Raw genomic sequence first — 20,225 nt, 5'->3', positions numbered from 1 at the left:
GAAAGGAAACCAACTCAAGATAGCACTCATTTCATAACTCTAATCTTTGTTGATTTTAAAATTTTAGAAAGTTCCACTGCAACTTAAAATTATTCCCTGATTTTTTCTTTTTTTTTTTTTTTTAGAAGATCTTGATCTGCTTGGCTGAAAAGAATGAAAGCGCTACATAGATTTGAGTTATTAAAATTAACTTAAATCTTAAAAGAAAATATTTCATAATGATGGTATCATAAAATATGATCGTAAAAACTTAGTTTGGTATGCTAGTATTCTTTCAGCTATGTAGAAGTAGCACAAGATTTTTATGTGACATACTAGTTTTGGCATGCTGTAAATATATTAGCTAAATGCAGAGTGACTAATGTCATCGATCATTCATTTCATTACCATAATTTCAATCAATCATTTCATTAGCTTCATGTTAACATAGAAGATCAGCTTGAAATGATAACAGTTGCACGGAGACATTTTTTCCCTAAGTTGGAAAAGCACTAAGATGGACAAAAATGGACATTGCTTTACTAATGATATTTATCTGAAAAAATAATAGACAGAAAAAAGGTATATTTAAAGTTGACAGGAATTATAAAAGGAAGAGCTCCTGAAGAGCATGAATTCCATCGCACAATGGAGAAAAAAGGTAAGGTAAGGGGATAGAAAAAAAATTAAATTTAACTAGTCAGCTGATAATATGATTGTCAGGCTACTATTTCATATATCCAGCTTGATTTATACAGCATAAAGAAAATCTCCGTGTGATTACAAAACTCCAAGCCCCACATTATTGAAAAATGAAAACTCATTTTTGCTTTCAATCACTGTCAAGCCCGTGATGAATTCAGACCACTGCCTCACTTCGGAAAGTTCCCATAACAACTCCCTCTCCCGACAGCAGCCGCTATTTGGCCGTCAGCTCCCCACCCTGCTCCCATCTACTTATGCCGCCTGCGTTCTGAAAACCGAAATAATTTGAGAGGAGGTTTAAGTCTTAGGATACACTAAATGTATATGAAACGCCTAAGGGAATTTAAAAGCACTGATTTCTGCTGTGAAATGGCTAGACCTTTTAGTGAAAAGAATTTTCAGCTATAAAAATAGTTTTTGATCCCTTTCCTCTATTTTTCTGCTTCCTATTGTTTTGGAACTACAATACTGATGGAACCTTATGTATTTAAAACCCCTGAATAATTAAAATACAACGTGATTAGCTGCCATACGTATTTTCAAACAGTAATATTGTTTTAATACACAAATGTCACCAAAGTGAATCTTGGCTGAGGGAAAGTATGTTTGTAATTCATTTGAAGTATCGCTATCAGAGGCAAAGACAGAGAGCTGACATGAAGTTAGTCTTCTGGGATGAAATTATTTTCCTCTATAAAAACTTAAAGCTCCTAAAATCTAATCTTCTATAAAAGCTCACAAGAAAATAAAGAAATAAATACATAATTTTTCTGCAGACAAAAAGAGTTTTTATTCAGTGGTAGTTTTATGATCTTCAGAGGACTTTTTTTTTTGAATTCTGCATCTTTGGTTCTACTACCTCTAAGATAGAAACCTATAGAAATGTAAATTATTTCCTTTACTATAAAGACAAAATTGAATATAAAAAGACAATGATGCACTTTCTTCTTCCAGGGGAAAACCACTTCCAATCATATTGATTTTTTTTAGTTATCATAAAATTATCTCGAGGCCACTGGAAAATGTCCAGTATATGACTATGAAAGAAAATTGGAATTGTTTCTTGTTAGCCCTGAAAAATATTCTCTGCTACATGTAAAGACAGCTCTTCATGCAAGAGGGGGTTCCTGCTCTGTCTCAGGCACTGGGCTGGAAACCTGTGTTCCATTCCTGGTTCAGGAAATATTACCCACGCAATCTTACATTTAAAGGATTTCGGCTCTAATATGTCATCATAAAAATACCAAGTAATTTCACATGCTTTATGGATCAATAATGGGTTTGTACCAATTTAAGTTATACAGCAAATGAAGCAAAGGTTTCACAATGATGGATTTACTAAATATTTTGCATGCAAGTTAATTTTTGCTATGTTCACATTTAACCTTCTGTGCTAAAAGGTACCATAAGTATACGTAGGAAGTTTAATAAATGGAAAATATGTTGTTTGAAGAAAGAAGTGAATATGTGAAGAAATACTGTCCCAGTCCGTGCATGCAGGAGGAGGGATTCAGGGTTAGGCATTTCATCTTACCGTCCGAGAAGGATTTCTGAAATTTGCCTTAGAAAATTAAAACGCAAAACTGAACTGCCAATAATACTAATCAACATTATTAAAAATATTTTCTCCTTTGATACAGAAGAGGTATTTCCACTGTATTACGATTACAAAAAAAAAAAGAAAGGAAAGAAAAAGAAGAGGCTGATCATGTTTGTTCCTGGCGGGTTTATCAAATGACAGATGATGTCAGATTTGAAAAGATGAACTTTAGCTCATGTTCCAAGACAGCTTTGAATGCCAAAGAAGTGTACACAGGGTGAACAGTTTACTGTCTGAATTCTCTCAAAAGTGACACTAAACCGCCTTTGTACGGCAGCTGGCCCCAACCAACCCGACGCAAAATTTTTTACCTGCCAAGCGATCAGATCCTTTAGTTTTTCAATCTTGTCATGATCTTCTGGATGCTCGTGCATATATTTTTCAGTAAAAAAAGCCTAGTCAAGAGAGAGAAATGAGCAGTTCTTTCAGAAAACGAATCAGCATCTATCACGGAAGAATCACCTACAGCAAAGATAAATGAATCAACCCCAAAGTTCTGCAAAATAGCAGTAATTAATAGCCACAAATACAAATGAAAATCTAGGAAAGAGATACTGAATTTAACAGCGTTTTAAGATTAAGACATCAATCTTCCATGAGCAGTAAAGCGGGCAGATGAGCACATGGTGATCAAGACCAAATCTCGTGGGCAACCCCGCAGAGGACTCTGGCACATCTCTGAAACGTCTGTCTAGCAGTTCCCAGGGCACAAGAAATTTTGGTGGATAAAATGGGTGAGAGTTACAGACATAAACGGATACAGGCACACAGCAACATGTCAGTCAGCACATACCTTCTCCATTTATGTTACAAAATAGATGTTGCTTGTGTATGCTAGCTTAATATAATTACTATTCACAACTTATAAACACATATAGTGTTTATAGTTTGCCAGTGCTAAGATCTCATCCCATACAACTTTAAAAGCTGATGTTGTAACATGCAGTTAGGATTATTCAGACCTATTTGCAACTGACTGGTATCTCAGAAGTCTCTATCATTTGCTTAATCCTTTAAAAACTCAGGCAGTTGAAAGCAAAGGAGAGAATTGCAATTGGTTACTTTGGTCACTGAAGTTCACCCAGAAATTCCTGCTTCAGCTCCGATGTCCAAGCGCATGAGAGCACACGCTGGAAGTGTCATCAGGCCCAGTCTTTAGTAAGCAACTGTCCACCACGTCCCTACAAAAGTATTCTTGCTGCTAAACACATCAATTCTTACTTCAAATGTGGAACGGCAAAACTGTATCCATACATACCACAAAGACATGACAAACGGTGAGTTTTAAGCAACGTTCTACAAAGCACATATGAAAGGAGACTCACATAGTGTTTATATACAAATACACACACACACACACACACACGTCCTGCAGCATTCCAGGGGAGTCCAGGCTCCGGAGGGGAAGCACTGCAGGACAGGTAATTTTGACGTTACCTTCTCATAGTTCGTGAACCCTCCCATGACTGCAGGATCCACAATGCCGTTAAGTAGCATCGAGAGAGGGTTAATGGGTAGATTCGGATCATTTAAATGCTGTTGAACCATATTATTGATCTTATCATTTGTTAGCTGCATGGTTTCTATTGCATTTTCCAGGGGACTAATTTCAACCTAGAATAAAAACAAAAGGAGGTTTTAACCAAGGGGCAGAGTTTGTAACCTGCCACAGAGCTGCCCAGCAAACCACCACCATTAGAAACACTGCAGGAATTTCAGAACAAGAGATATTGTAACCAATAAGTAAGAGAAATGGTGGTTTCAGGCATTTACATATTTGGTATCTATATACAGTGGTCACTGATATGATAATAACAGTAGAGACAGTTAAACGATTTTCCTGCTGTAGGACGGATTACATCTCAGCAGCACAACAGCACAACATTTAGAAAGGCTTTGACAGAAACCACGTGAGGTTTTTGGAGGCTTTTGGAGACCATCAGAGATTAGGAGTTTGTGAGTTTTATCAGTACAAAGAAGATCCAGCTTAATGTAACAGTACGAAAGAAATGATAACTTAATGTGGATTTTCCGATGGAAAATGTAATCCTAAGCAGCTCAAAAATCAAGAAGATGTATGTGCAGTGATTATTTTGGTGCATTTCCAAGGAAATGGAGTTTAATATGTTGAAGAGATGACGTCTAAGCTATCTGCTGTGCTTTTTCCCACAAGGTCACATTTTCTTCATCTAAACACTGATAACTGAGGGAAGAAATTTTCTTTCTCACATAGCCTGGACTTCAATGAAGAGAGCTCCTCCGATGTCTTCATGGGGTGAATTAGCTCTTACACTGTGTAAAACTTGCTTTCTTTTAATTGACTGACCTCCAACTATTATTTATGGCCAGATACCGTGGTCTTTCGGAATGACAGTTGGTCATATAGAAAAAACAGCATTAAAATATTTAAAATATTGCTAAAATATGTACATTTAGTGAGTGGGCTACAAATTACTAACTTGCAGCAACCCAGAGTGTAGACAGTCCTCACTGGAAGACATAGCCTACTTACATTAAAAAAATGACGTGGCAGGAATAGAAAAGGAAGGCTAATTGAGGCCTGTGAGGAAAACGCAAGTGTATATTTGATTACACCCTAATTTACATAAATGCTACATAAACAAAGAAGCACTTCTACCTGGCTATCAGTTGCTTACCATGTTTCTGAGAACCACTTATAATCAAATCTCTTTAGTTGTTACTCTTACACCTGCCATCTGATTACACCGAGGATGTTTTAATTAGCATTTTAAGAAGTCTGCCTGGTGAATGATTCTGGAAGGCCGGTAACGAGCCTGATGTTTCTGCCGTGGCTGCGGAGCAGTCCGGGCTCAGACGGACAGAGGACGACCGCCCTTCAGAGCTGAATTTGCTACGAGTGAAATTCGGACTGGGAAAGTAAGACCATATTCAACAACTGATTGGGCAAGAACTGTTGTGAACATCATATGCTAAATTTAGGATTCTGTCATTTGTATTAATGGGCTTATAACTATGCAATAATTTGTTGATGAACCATTGCTTTTAAAGCTCTTGAATATCTGCAGAAATTAGCACTCATTGAGCTGAGAGACGTCGTTTTTGACTTTTCTGTATCAGCAATCATGGCTTGTTTTCTCACTCTCCTTTCTTTTACTATTCTTGCAATCCTCCCTCTAATTTTTTAAAAGCAGATGGAAGACTGCAGTTCCCATCCTACTACTATAAACTGTGCTTTGGACCTTACTGAAAGCTATTTATTAAAAATATCTATACTTGTAAATTATGAGCCTTGTCCCCAGCAGCTTGCTAACGCTGGACACTATGATCTATTCATGGCAAACAAATGATATACTCCATACATTTGCAACACTAAAAAATGAAACATCAAAACAAAATAGAGATTAGTATTTGTACTTTATAAAACCATGTATAATTTGAAATCCAGTTTCTAATTCACTGGCTGGCCTCAGCAAATTTTTCCCCTACAACTACTTGTGCCCAGCTAAAACAAATCAGATACAGAATAATGAATCTGTACAACAAATTCCTTGCAGATAATGAACAGATTGAAAAGATTTGGGTAAAAGTACTCAGCAGGAATTTAAAAAGTAAATAGATTTAAGGAAATTATGCATGTTCCTATGGGTTATGTAACATAATACACCACATTTATTAAATTACTCAATTCTCTCTCAGCACTGATTTGATATGATCTCACCTCTTCCTTTAAAGATATTCTAGTTCCATCAATAAAATATGAAAAGTGCAAAGCTACTTTAATTCACCGTGTTTAGTAAAACTTCAATAATATCTGTATTCATAACCAAAATTTAGCATTACAGGGATGTAAACCTCGTGACCGTGCTTCCAGCATTTTAGCTGATGGGAATCTTGAAGAAAGTCAATACCAATTTTGCAGTAACTATGCCAGACCTAGATCAGAAGTTATCCGCTGCCGTCTTCCCACATATTATTAAGTTCCATTTCGATATCATTTTTCAGCTATGCAACTAATATAATCCTTACTTACAAAAAGCTTACAGAAAGCACTCTCCCAGGATTTATGCGCATTTCGATGACAAGCATAGCGTTAAAGGTGCGTGTATACAAATTGCCTGCATAAAGCAGCCTGTCAGGCTGTGCTCTTAACTCGTAAGGAAAAGAGACTTTCATCAGATTTGCCAGGCTTTATAAACAACACTTTTTGCCATCATGAAGACAAATACAATCTTCTCTATCAGGATTATATTGAAAATACAAAATTCATTAAAAATTCAATGTGTTTTATTCAGCTGCCTATTACTGTCAAACATCACATTCATATTCTGTTACTATAGATACCATAGTAATTTTCTGCATTACTTCTGTTCATCTAAATACAACTGTCCAACATAACCTCAATGGAGCAATGAAAAAGGTTTTAATTAATCATATGCAAATTGTTCTTTTCCTTTAAAAATAAGCCTCACAAGAGAGATTTAAAAACTGCAGTAACAATGTTTTTATTGCTACTTAAAAATTACAGCTGCGTAAGAATAATTTAATCTTAAAGGCGTTTAATGGATATGTCTTATCTAAACAGTCTAAATGGTAGAACAGAGAAATGTGTAATTTGGAGTTACTCTGTGACGTTGCTAGGGTATATTTTAGCTAACTATGGAGAAGAAACAGAAACAACCTTTAATCACAAATGATAAGTAGAGAAGAGATGCAGACACATAGAATGCATTCGATTTATGGTATACTTTGAAAAAATTACAATCGAAATACCCAAATCCTCTTTTCCAAAGTTCAGACTAGTTTCATTCTGAGGTAGCAGTGTTTCCCTACACCACCTCAGGCCCCTCTTCATTTTAGGCACGCGGCTTACCCCTCAGGCTGTAATGGCTCACCTGCTGAAAGCCAGAAATCCTTTATAAAAGCACTTGACCGGACTTTGCCCTGAAGGCCTGGAAGAGTCAGGCCGCGTTTCCTTCTCTCGGGAGCGGAAAAGCATTACTTGAGTTGCCCTCGGTCAATAATCAGCATTCTCAGCAAGCAAGTTCCCCTGTCTTAGGATGCCAGATATAGCCACATTGATCGCTTCTTCACAGAGCTGAAGCACAGTCATACAGACCTAGAAACGCTCCCTGGCTGTACGAGAGCCCCGTTCTTTTATGCAATCTCAATAAAGCCAAATTGATCTTACCATGAAAACTGATTTGACTTCAAACCACCTCAGAATCCCTGGTAATTTATAAGCTGTCACATAGATGGTTCTCTCAATCCACATATTCTGCAAATACAACATAAACATCACGTTATCGGATTGATAGCTTTTATCTTAAGCAAAGCCTTAAAACATTATCAGGAAAAGGAACCACACTACGACAGATGTTACGGAGCCAGAGGGAAATTTCAAACGGAATCTGCTTGGGCAGATGATAGAGCCGTGCCAATTTAGTAGAGAAGAACCGCTCTCTTACCAAAGGAGGACCCTACGTAAAAGATGGGCATGGTCGTCTTGGGTTGATGGTTGGACTTGATGATCTTACAGGTCTTTTCCAACTGTAGTGATTCTGTGAGATCCACTTCTTTTACTGGACTGTCAATTTTTCCCACGTAACCTCTAGAGCTTTCAAGGACCATCCTCCACAAAACCATGACATCTTGATACAGGGAACGCTTCTACCCCAGGAGGGCAGAGGAGCAGAGGGACAGGTTCCCAGAAGGACAGGGGTTGGAAGAGAGCTCTGGAGATCACCTAGTCCAACCCCCCCGCCAGAGCAGGGTCACCTGGAGCAGGTTGCACAGGAACGTGTCCAGGCGAGTTTGGAATATCTCCAGAGAAGGAGACTCCACAGCCTCTCTGGGCAGCCTCTTCCAGGGCTCTGCCACCCTCAAAGGAAAGAAGTTCCTCCTCGTGTTTAGATGGGACTTCCTATGGCCAAGTTTGTGCCCGTTACCTCTCGTCCTGTCACTGGGCACCCCTGAAAAAAGACTGGCCCCATCCTCCTGGCACCCACCCCTTCAGTATTTAGAAGCATTGATAAGATCCCCCTCAGTCTTCTCTTCTCCAGACTAAAACGACCCAAGTCCCTCAGCCTTTCCTCATAACAAAGATGTTCCAGTCCCCCAATCCTCTCCGGAGCCCTTTGCTGTCCCCTCTCCAGCAGCTCCCTGTCCTTCTTGAACCGGGGAGCCCAGAACTGGACCCAGCACTCCCGATGTGCCTCACCAGGGCAGGTTCCCCGGGGAGGCTGTGGTGTCCCCGTCCTTGGAGGTTTCAAAACCTGCTGGGGTGAAGCCCTGAGCAGCCGGGTCTGACCCTGGCGCTGGCCCAGCCTGGGGCAGGGGTTGGACCCAAGCCCTTCTGAGGTGCCATCCTGACCTGCAGATCCCGACCTGGATTTGTGATCCTGCGATTTCATCTGAGCTGTGACCTGCAATGGCTTCGTTGTAACATCTCCTCACTGGTTTGAATTTAAGGAAACGTGATTTAACATCTCTTCCTTCACACGTGTGTATTATTTGGTTCATAACCAATGTCAAAGACATCTCTTGATCTGATTTTGTTAGAACTGGTATATGTTGGTAGTTCATCTTATTTATTGTGAAGTTTTTTTAAAACAGAATTGTTTATTCCATCCTCCGTTAACAGAAGAGCTTTCAAAGTGATTCAGATATACCTACATTTTTATATCTATACTCAAAACATACTGTAAACTGCAGCGCTCTCTAGCATTATGGTTTTAGAAAAAGAGGGTTTCCTGCTGCCTCAGCTAAACCCACGTAGATTAGCAAATTAGCAATTTTTGATATAACAGCCACCAAGAAAAGCCAAAGACACTACAGGAGTCTCTGAATGAATACCCAGTCTTAGCTGTAGGAAACCAAATACTCAGCATTTATTGGCACATTGATTAGATTAGAGCCTGCTACTACACAGAAAACCAAGTTCTTCGCTCAAGAAATGATGCGTTGATTTATTACTTTAATTACTACTAACTGCACCCACTAGAACCCCTGTGAATAAAATGGTGTCTATACAAGAAAAGGCAACAACTTGATGGAACCTGTTGTAAACGTTTTGATGAATACAATCTGTGCTCAAAGGGAGTTTCACTGACCATTAGATGAAACATACGGTTTAGTTAAAAAAAGAAAAAAAAAAAAAGGTATTGCTGCAACAACATTTTTAGATGCCTGACTAGAATCTCCATTGCAAGACAAGTTTTGGCCAAAGACGTCTATTTTTTCAGGTATAGCCATTTTAAACGTGTTTCTCAAAATAGCTGGGTTTTAACAAAGTAAATACAGCTTTGTCCATTTTTTCTATTGGTATAAAACAGAACACGAAAAATTGGTTTAATTCAATTTCTATGAAAAATAATCACATTTAAACCTCAAATTTATTTTTCAACAACCAAAACATGATGAGTGGTTCAGAGTCTCAAAATGATGGGGAATAAACAAGCAAACCCCCAAAGTACTCTGTTTTCTTTCTTTTTTTTTTTACCGCAAATTCATTGTCCGGGTTTTTCTCTCCTTTTCGAACAGGGCGTGAATACTCAAACCGTTGGACTTCATTCACCCTATAGAAACTGAAAAAAAGGAAAAGCACAATCAAAATCAAATGCTATCCATTCAGGAATTGCTGCTAAACTCTATTACTAGAAAAAAAGTTTATGCATAAATATAAAATGCTCATGGGATCACTGTTTTCCAGTGGGTTGGATGAAATCTCTGCTAATATTAAGAATACCTATGCAATGTCCTCGCAATTACTACCCTCCTTGACTGTGTACAGATTTGTTACACAACAACAAGAACTAGTTTTAAGTGTTATAAAGGAGACTGATAAAATTGCAAACCCAACTCGAACTCACCTCACGATTTGTTCTGACACTGGCCTGTGAAATTTAGACGGTAAATCCAGTTTTGGCTTTACAGTAAAGCACTGAATATCTGAATTCAGGGGTTAAGAACTGAAAAGCGGATTTCAATCACGCAGAACAGCCAGCTCAACAGGAACGCAAAGAAAGGACAGAACAACAAAATTAATGTATTACACCCATAAAGGCAGAAGTGCAACAGTCTCCTGCTTGTGTTGGCCATAAATCCTTGATCTGTGCGGCCGCAGGAGCCGCTGTACAACCTAAGGATACACTGGCCGGAGGAGTTTTTAATGTCATCGCCCGGTGGAGACGTCGTTTTCATTTTTTCTGCGTTTGGAAACTGAGTCAATAACCTTGCTTCGAAGTCTTCGCGGCGTTCATACTCCTTTCCCCGGTAAATGAAGACTTTGTTCTGGAAACAAATTGAGAGGTGAAATCCTAGTACCAGTATCCTCAGTAATGAAGTGGGATCTCAGAAGCGTTGACTCCAATGCTGTTAAGTGAGACATTTTACATTCCTCATGCTATGATATAATCAATAGTTTACAAATATTTTATGCCAATTCAGTAAAGCCTAAACGGATATCCTTACCTCCAATTCAGTACTGAGATCATTAAGCACGCACCTCCCTTTAGGCATATGTATAAACCACACTAAATTCAATGGGGTCTAAATACATCATATCAAGGATGTCTAAAATAGGTGCCCACTGAAAATGTATTAAGACAAATTATGTCCTCTACCAAATCCAAGATCTCCCTCTGTAATTCCTCCCATCCATCTTCCACAGCTAATGGTGGAATGGATGTAAATAAACAGAATTAGGCTTTATAGACACAAACATTTATTAAAAGGCACTGAGGTGAGCAAGCAAGAGTAGCAGAGAAAAGTACAAATGGAAAACCATGCCTGTTTTAGGAGGAAGGTCCAAAGACACTGACTCTTTTAGGAAGACTGATATACCCCAGACTTCACATTAGTCTAATAGGTTTTTGCCATTGTACAGTTGTCTGCACGCAGCATAAGCTTTAAATTAAGTATACTGTATTTCTAAGTATTGGTTTCTTCTTTTAACAATAAAGAAAATTAAAATACATTTTACACAGTCCATTTATGTACTGAACAAGCACACTGAATTCTAAAGAAAAATGTAAAAGACGACTTGCATGCTTTTAACTGATCAAACATATTAAAGTAAGTTTTGATATGAACGCAACACTTGCATCTGACTATGCTTAACCTCATTACTCATCTCAAATTGAACACTTGGCGAAGAAGTAATATAGCAATTATTAGGAAAAGGGTGTTTTGATGAGGGGTAGAAAATGGGAATAGTTTACATTTGCCCAGTTGGCTTTAGTTCTGCAATGGTGCCTTTTGAAATGCACAGTAGATGAAAGAATACTCTGTATTTGGGCGGGGGGGGGGGGGGGGGGGGGGGGGATAAAAAAGTGCAGATGCCTAAGAACTGTATATATACCTGTAATTCATGTATATATACCTGTAATTCACAGGAAAAATTAAAATAGAAGAAAAAGCTTTTACTGAGGATTTTCTCAATAAGCTATTCAGGCACTTAATAGCCAAATTTTCAGAGTTTTTATTGCTCATTCATTACAAACTGACCAATCCGCGAGGCTTTTGTAAAGCACGGGAAGTGTTTTCCTGCACTTCCAAAAAAAATCATTCCGTTGTGAAGCGAAAACGCCGCTCAGCATTAATGCAGCAGATGAACACCATTCTGCACTGTATCCCTTTGACTGTACAGCGTAGCGCAGCGCTTCAACGGGAAAATGACCTCGTGTTCCCTGTGTTTTTCACAAGTAAATACATGGCTCAGTTAGAGGCTGAGACAAACTGCCCCACTCGCGGCCACTCGCTCAGGACAGCTCGCCGTGCCTGTTGTGATCCCAGGACAACCCCTCTCCGGTGAGCAGCTCTGGATCACTGGATATTCCCGATGTTCCCAGAGGATAATATGCACTCTGTTGAGAGTGACTGTATGTGTGACAAAATGTCACAACGACTCACAGCCACAATCCCCTCCACAAAGTCGTCAGTGACTTTGTTGTAATTTCATCGTTTTGAAGGTTCCTGATAATGCAAGTCTTCCCTATAGGAATATCGTAAGATATTAATTTGATCATTTTCTAGAGAAATGGGTTGGTCCAGTGACTCCTCCTTACTGGGTATTAAGTATGTTTTACCTGGTGAAACTATAGGAAATTATTAATAAGCATTTTACAAAAATCTCATTAAAGCTTTTTTACTTAGTGTACCACAAACATTTTTGCTGTTTGACACTTGATAAAAGCGGCCGTATGGACATTACATGTATTTCAAACACCACAATAATTCTTAGTTTTTCCTCATCGCATCGCTTTAGCATTGGTCTTTGGACACAGACGGAAGCTTGCACACCATCATGCCTTTGCTTCTGTTACTAACATATGGCTTTGCTAGTTTGCAGAATTGCGTTTCATAAGGTTTGGGGCAGCTTGGGGTACCGATGATCCCGTCACCTTCCTGCACGCTCAGAGTCTCTCTGGCATGAGTTGCCCAGCCATAATTTGGAGACCAAGCAGTGGGCTAACATACGAGAGAGCTCACCTCCCAGTTTTTGTTTGAGGGTCTGCACGCAATGGGTGCTGCAAAACTCACTCTTAGCCTGGCAGGAACTACCTGGGGTCAGCTCTATCCCTTTCAGCTGCAAAGAACTGATAATTTGTTGCACTTCTCAGGAGGCATAAATGGTACAAGGACACCCGTAGTACGGCATGCCAGGGTGTACGGACAGCCACACACATTTGCTGCCTCTTGGGGTGATTCAAGATCTTCCGTTTCTCCACATGGGCTTTAGTTAGAGGGTGGAAAAGGAGCCTTTTTCCAAATGAACACTTGATTAAGTAAAAATTTCATTTCTTGGGATTTTTTAAAGCCTTTCCCTGATTCATTTTAATACACTGTTAAAGACCAGCTGGCCACAATTAACCTGACAAAGCCAGTTTAACCAGCGTTCACCGGGTTTACCCAGGGAGCTGGGCTTCAGCCTAGGCTTGGGCTTGCACCTGGTATTTATTATGGCATGATCTGAGAGAGTTAACCTGGAATTACTCACTTACAACCAGGAACTCATCTCCTAAATGAGTATTTCCAGGAGGAAACCTACTACCAGCCCCTGGCCTGAGACTAAATCTCTCTGAGTCTCCTGGACTCAGAGAATAATAGCAATAATTTTATTCTTCTGTCTCTTGAACTGCCTTAATCTACTGTAACTCTTCCACAGGGGGTTGGAGAGAGACTCTTTCCAAACTGAAAATCCTCAGCTCTTAAGATAGATACGAGCAGCGCAGCAGCTGAATAGCTAACGTGTTATTTCCGCGTCACCGACTGGCAAGTGCCAGAGTCCAGAGAATGATGATACAGATGCAATTCAGACGTGTCAAATCCCCACCCTTCTTTAGCCCCTAATTCAACTCCGTAACAACCCTGGTATCAGTGGAAAAAATCTGAAATGTTATTCCACTTGTATTACCGGCATCAACCAAATGACATGTTTTAAATTGATGCATGACTCATGAAAATCAATGAGAAAAGATTGCTTTTAGAGGTATCACACACATCTCTGATACTCAACTTCATTTTAGTGACCATGCTGGGAAGGACACTCACATGAAAACACGGTCACATACAAAAGGCTTCTCTACCATACTCATATATCTATATCTGTATCTATATATACCTGTCAAGCAAAAATGTCACCATTTCAGATGGTGCTGGTTATTACCCTGATTTATGGATTAGGTGGTATATCTTCATTTCTACTGATACCCTGAAGAAGTGTAAAGTATTGGATATGTTCGAAGAAAAAGCTCCTCTACTAAAATTCAACTATTCTATACTGGAACCTGGAAAGGAAAAACAGATGTTTGTTTTATGCACCCAAAAACCAACCATCCATGTTAGGGGGATTGTAAATAACACACTGACATACAATAATGTACTTGCTCTACAACCGAGGGAAATTTCCAAAGCAAGAAACCTTGCTATTGTCTGTGGAAAAAGGTGGATGCTTACCCTTATGAATGTCGGAAATCCCTGGCCGTAGTACCCAACAGCAAAGTAGTCTGGTTTTGGTCTTATCACTTTCACAATGTTTTCATAGAACTGCGCTTGCTTTCTCTGCAAAATAAATAGGAGGAATTTGAATGACCTAAACTCCAAGGAGACTCCTTATACTTTAGATCTAGATCTCTTTTATGTGTACCTCTAACTTAAAGATGTACATGTTTCATTTACCCCTTTTTCTTCACCTTTCTATCAGATATATGCTAATATTTTGAAATACTAGACTCCGTAGCCATTATTTTTATGCTCATCTTGGTGAATCTCACGGTTCCATATCCAATATCTCAATTTTGATGAAGGTCAACAAATGCAAGGCAGCCTGAATTCCCGGTTACGACACTGCCGATGCCGAAAGACAATGAAGCACGTACTGCTAAAGCCAGCTCATCTCGGTGCTGCTGACTTCTCCACTTTCGCCTGTTACATTTCATTACATTTTTATACTTCTTCTTTTCCATATTTACAACTATTTATTTGCATATGGAAAGCACGCAGTTGAGAACTGCAGAAAAATATAACTTTTGGAATAAATACACGCATGTCAGACGCCATCTGTTTTCGAAGCGGAATCCTGTTTTATCTCAAATGATGAAATAATAACAAATGTGCGGCTTCAGATGATCTGTTCATTAACTTATTTTTAGTCTATTACTTTCTGCAAGAGAACGAATTCTGATTTGGAGGGGGGTTTATTACTGCTCCCCTACAACAGATAACAGTAAATAGCAAGAAGACTACAAAGACCCAGATCTGCCGTATATTTCTCAGTGCACCTGCAGCAAAACTATTTTGTCATTTGTGAATTGTCTTAGTGTCTAATATTTAATATTGCTTGAACAAAAGAGACAATAGGGAGAACAGAAAGAAACAAAAAACTTTTCAATTTTATTGGGGGGTGGGGAAGAGCTAGCATGCTAATGCTATTCAGCAGCAGCAATAAGAAAAGTCGATGGGGTATGCGAGACCTGATTCATACGGAAGCATGAATTTTGATCTTTGCCTTATTTGGGATGAATGCCCAATGCACACTGGTACTAATTTTTGTGACATCTCTCTCTGTTTCTCCTGTCTGATAAAGAGCGGGTAAACTCAGTTGTTTGACCTGATAATTGGAGGTTTTGGGTTTCCCCTATTACAAGAGGGAGAAACTCCATTTCCATATGCAGATGCACCGTACCTGGTTTATACCACTGCCTCTCCTGGAATTATGTCACTTAACGTAAACAGTGACATATTTACCGTGCAAGAGAAATGGGGAAAAATATAAAACTCAATATATTATTGGCCATTGGCTACAGAGTACAAAGCGCAAATTCAGACTTCTGCTCCAAAAATGGATACAGTATGATAAGTAAAGAGTCGTTGCCTCCGTGACAAAGTTGTTCATGTTCCCATGTGCAAGCATAAAGGAGATGGAAAATTAAAAATGAGCAACTCGGAGAGTAGCCACCCACTGGTGAATAATCGTATCTGACACATGAGAACCAGCTCTAGCTGGGGAACAATCTCTACCAGATTCCTTTTATAGTGAAATGAAGAATATTCTCTATTGAATGCAGCCCTATGGACAGCGGTGCAGGCAGCAGGCCAAGGAAGCCTCTTCGGGCATACCATAGCACCTGAGAGACGCTCTGTGTATGCATCCCGTACCTCCTGCAGCACAAAGCAATGTGAAACCAGGCTCCAGATTTGTCAGGCAAATCAATACAATCGGTCCGTCACTAAAAATAGTTAAAATGCCACAAAAGGAGGACCATCAAAAAGGGATATAAATTCAGCTCTAGAGAGCTGGAGGACAGAACCACGGACATACCAAAGAAGAACACGTACAGGAGTGAAGAAACCATAAAATTGAGCGGAGTGGTATTTACCTTGACTCTTTCCTCCCCAAGAAAGGAGATTCTGGGGAGATGGGGATGGAGATGCTTCTGGGTAGATGGCTCCTAGCCATCCTCAAACTGAGCGTCGGTGTCAGCGGAGAAAGAGGGTGCAATGACACCGTATTAATGCCCAGCTCAGACAGACTGGGATGAAGCAGATAAACAATTCAAAGAAATTAAGGGCGATGTACTCTGGTGAGTGCAAAGGAAAAAAATTATCAAAAATCTGAAAGTCAAGGATTTTCAGAACCGAACTGGAATCATGTCCCAAGTCCTGTGAAAATGGTTGAGAAGTTAGGAGGGACAGTGACAGCTGCCATTTATCTCTTTGGAGAAGAGCAGGAGGAAAAAAAATGGTGCAGGCATAATGAATGGGTAATGTCAGGGCAAAAATAACTGACTCTAGACATGAATGCTTGGGGATTATTCATACCTAAAAAAAGAAACGTGAATATGGAAAGACACTTGAGAGAGAATGGGGATTTTTTCATGTTCCCATTTATATTGAAATTCCAAATTTCCTTTTATACCCCAAATAAATCAGCTTAACATTACCGAAATATTTCTTTTTCAGCTAAAAAAAATAAGAAATTCCGTATTTTTCAAGCACTCCAGTGGTAGCCCGTTAATCAACATTTGTCCAACAAAGCCAAAGCGGCCATCTATTTCTGCATTATACTGTCATAAGAGAGATTTCAATATAGTTTTAAAAGCTTAGAAATTAAATTATGAAAAAATTGTTGCAGTGTCTATGTCATTAAAAAAACCTACCAGCAGTTCACTGAGTTGTTCATAATCAAACATTTCATTTTCATACTGTTCTGCAAGTTCTTTACCCAAGGCAATGGCCTCTTCCCACATCTGTTGGAAAAAAAATCACAGAACAACAACAAAAAACCTGAATCCCATACCTTGGTTAAACAACAACATTGGAATAAAATAAATCTTAATCAAGCACAACAAAATGCATTGTGTCACATGCCTGAAAACACTGCGCATCTGACGTGCCAAATCGCTGTGGTAGCATTACCCACGTTTCTGTTTGATGCAAGTCAAGTAAAATGATCAAATTGCTTCAGAAATAAAATGATTCCTGCTAGCCCAACCAGATATCCAATAAAGTGTAAACACGGCCTGCCCACAGAGAAACCCAGCACCTAGGAATTGGATAAATGCTGTTGATTGATTATAGTTCGTAATCACCTCTTTCTCCCTCTAATATCTATAATCTATATAAGACAGGACAGGCAATTTGCAGATATTGCTTTGAACAAATATTCATTATATTTCCATTGGTTCTTTTTCCTCTCTTGTTCTTCAACCATGAAATTCAGCAGCCGTCTCAACTGACCCAAAGAAATTTAACAATATCCTTCAGCTCTTCAGAAGCCAACAATCTTAATGAGGAGCAGCAAGAATGTTTTTAAATGTGTATTTTTCATTTTTTTCTACTCTAAAGAACCACTCAAACCCAAAAAGATGCTTAAATTAGCACACCAGGCTATCTAAGATCAAACTTGATGATCTGCCTCTGCTGCTGAAATTTGGCTTGCACTGCTGACCTCACTTTATTAAAAGAATGAGATTTGGAATGAGTTATAAATCCATTTGCTTTGAATCACCCTTCATCTTAAACTTAAATCCCCTGTTCACGCCACCTAATTCTCCTCTCAGCATCAGGCCACATGTTCCTTGCCCTGGTGAAATACCGAGACGGCCGCAGCTGCCAAGAGCAGTCGGATGAAGGAGGGCTGAGGAAAAGGGCTGAACACACGTTTCCCCATCGCTCCCCGAAGACATCCGCCTTTGGGAATGCAGAGTTTGAGATGAAGCACCACAACTTCCAAAGATGGTGGGAGCTGGATGCTGGGGAGAGAGAAGGGGAAGGGCACTCCTGGGGAAACCTTCACGCACACAACCCATTCCTGCACCCATCCCGCACAGACCCCCTGTCCCATCCGCTTTAACACACTGCGTGAATAAGAAATATTTTACCCCCCAATACCCCCCGAAAATCAAAAGCCCCCAAGGCAGACAAATGAAATCCCACCACTCAAAGCCCAAAAGCAATGTTGGGTGAATTTTATGTGTCTTTTGGTCTGCAAGTTGAAATCACATTTATTAGTATTTCAGGAAAACTTGGGGAAAAAAAAAGACTTTTAGGAAAATCCCTAGGTCTAGATGCCGATTTAAAAATACGAGTGAGATGTTAAGGGTTCATATGACTGTCAGTATGACCGAGGCTGCTGCCAGCACTGGCTGAGGAGTCAGGCAGGGCACAGCTACCTGTGATTTACTGGCACAAACACCAGACTGGGACCTAAAATACCTTTTTTTCCCTCGGAATTGGCAATTTGGAGCCCAGCCAGGCTGAACACTCAGTAAGCCTTCCCCACATCTAACATGCCAATGCCACAAAAGCAAGAGGTAGCTCGGGTCCCACCAGTTTGCTCTCCGTTCCTGCTCCTCCCTGGAAACGAGGAGCCAATTTTCAAGCGGAGGGCACCCATTCCACAAAGCCAAGGGTGGACTGAAAGGTTGTCCTGGCAGACTGCGAGGGAAGGGGTGGAAAGAAGCAGCCTGAAGAGGCAGGGAGCTGCTGCCGGTGGAGGAGATGAGGAGCTGCAAGAGGAAAAACAGTTACAGGACATCGTTCTCAAAGTAAGGGAGCGAAGGAAGAGAAAATAAGGGCCAGAAACTACACTGGTATGGCTGAGCGAGGGAAAAGGAGCTTTTGACCCCTAAAGAAAACAAATGGGCAGATGCGTGGGCAAAAAGAGACTGAGTGGTGACCTGCTGTAAGACAGAAAGGTGACGGATGCCCACGAGGGTAGAGCCTGGTGCCTACATGAACTTCTTACGGCTCCACGTGATGCTTGACCCCTTCTCTTGATTCTTCTCATTTCTACAACAGGGTTCACAATATTCGTTATCTAGGGAAGAGGAGTGGAATGCGCATGAGTTACCTCATGTTTGTAAAGTGCCTTGAAGATGAGAAACGCATTGGAATGGCTAATTACAATCACCGCAATGAGGGATCATGTCTGCAGGAAATCACAAGGCAGTTTCTACACTCTGCAACGCGATTTTTGCAACTGGAAGGATCTGAATGTTTTTATCTGCATTATGTATCTAATCTAGAGTGATGATACAGAGCGTATTTTTATTTCTAAACAAAAATTAACACGAGTTTAATAGTAAAGGCATATCTGCAGAAAATGGAGTACGTTTTCACATACTAGGCTGAGTTAATTTTGATTCAGAAGAGCAATATACTACCAATTTATAGAAACTAAACTAATACTCAGTTGTTTCATAAGTCAGCAAGTGAAACCTTTCAAATTCACTTAACCTTTTTTCATTTTGACTGCCACTTTCTTTGTAACTTCAGTCATCCATAACATCTTCTGCACATTTTCATTTCAAAGAAAATGGCGGTACCATGATTTTGCTCCAGATTTAACCAGTCTCTCTGCAAAACTGAAGCACTTCTACTCTCTCTTCCGTTGTGAAAATATTTATAGATGATCTCAGGCAAACAGCTTTGGAGCTGAACAAGACTGGAAATAAATGGAAGCCTAAATAATTTTAGATCTGCATCGACACTGTAAACAAACTCATCCAGCTCTTCCACTGAATCCCGAGTAAGCACAGATATTGCAATGCTTTTCCAAAGCACATCTGGCAACTACAAGCACCAGCTCGGTTCTAAGGCTATACACTATTTAATGCAAACTAATTGTACCTGATCATCAAGAGCCAGGGGATTCTGGATCAGCGGCGGGAGAGAGGAGGGGAGGAGAGGAGCCGAGGGGGCTGAAACGCCGTGCTGGTATTGCTCAGCGTGAGTGCCATCATGCCACCACGGCTTCACAGCCCATGGGTCACACCACAGCAATCCCGTCCCGGACTGTCATCTATACTGCTGCAACGCCCTGGAGCCCATCCAAACTTCGAAAGAGACATGGACCTGTTGGAGCGGGTCCAGAGGAGGCCACAAAAATGATCCGAGGGCTGGGGCACCTCCCCCTTGAGGAAAGGCTGAGAGTTGGGGTTGTTCAGCCTGGAGAAGA

General features: G+C 40.0%; 1 protein-coding gene across 1 annotated transcript in view; it reads right to left on the bottom strand.

The window, feature by feature from the left end:
• Positions 1 to 20,225, bottom strand: part of DOCK1 (dedicator of cytokinesis 1) — a 329,394-nt gene that overhangs the window by 31,647 nt on the left and 277,522 nt on the right. The window contains exons 39-46 of the mRNA XM_059821380.1: positions 16,924 to 17,013; positions 14,222 to 14,326; positions 10,414 to 10,555; positions 10,135 to 10,213; positions 9,765 to 9,849; positions 7,455 to 7,541; positions 3,722 to 3,898; positions 2,596 to 2,679 (exon numbers count right to left, since the gene is read on the bottom strand). Coding sequence (XP_059677363.1) covers positions 2,596 to 2,679; positions 3,722 to 3,898; positions 7,455 to 7,541; positions 9,765 to 9,849; positions 10,135 to 10,213; positions 10,414 to 10,555; positions 14,222 to 14,326; positions 16,924 to 17,013 — 849 coding nt within the window. The remainder of the gene's footprint in view (positions 1 to 2,595; positions 2,680 to 3,721; positions 3,899 to 7,454; positions 7,542 to 9,764; positions 9,850 to 10,134; positions 10,214 to 10,413; positions 10,556 to 14,221; positions 14,327 to 16,923; positions 17,014 to 20,225) is intronic.

This window comes from Gavia stellata, chromosome 9 (genome assembly GCF_030936135.1).
Source record: "Gavia stellata isolate bGavSte3 chromosome 9, bGavSte3.hap2, whole genome shotgun sequence".
Taxonomy (NCBI): Eukaryota; Metazoa; Chordata; class Aves; order Gaviiformes; family Gaviidae; genus Gavia; species Gavia stellata.
Note: the sequence above shows the minus strand (reverse complement) of the source record. Positions and strands in the feature narration are given on the sequence as shown.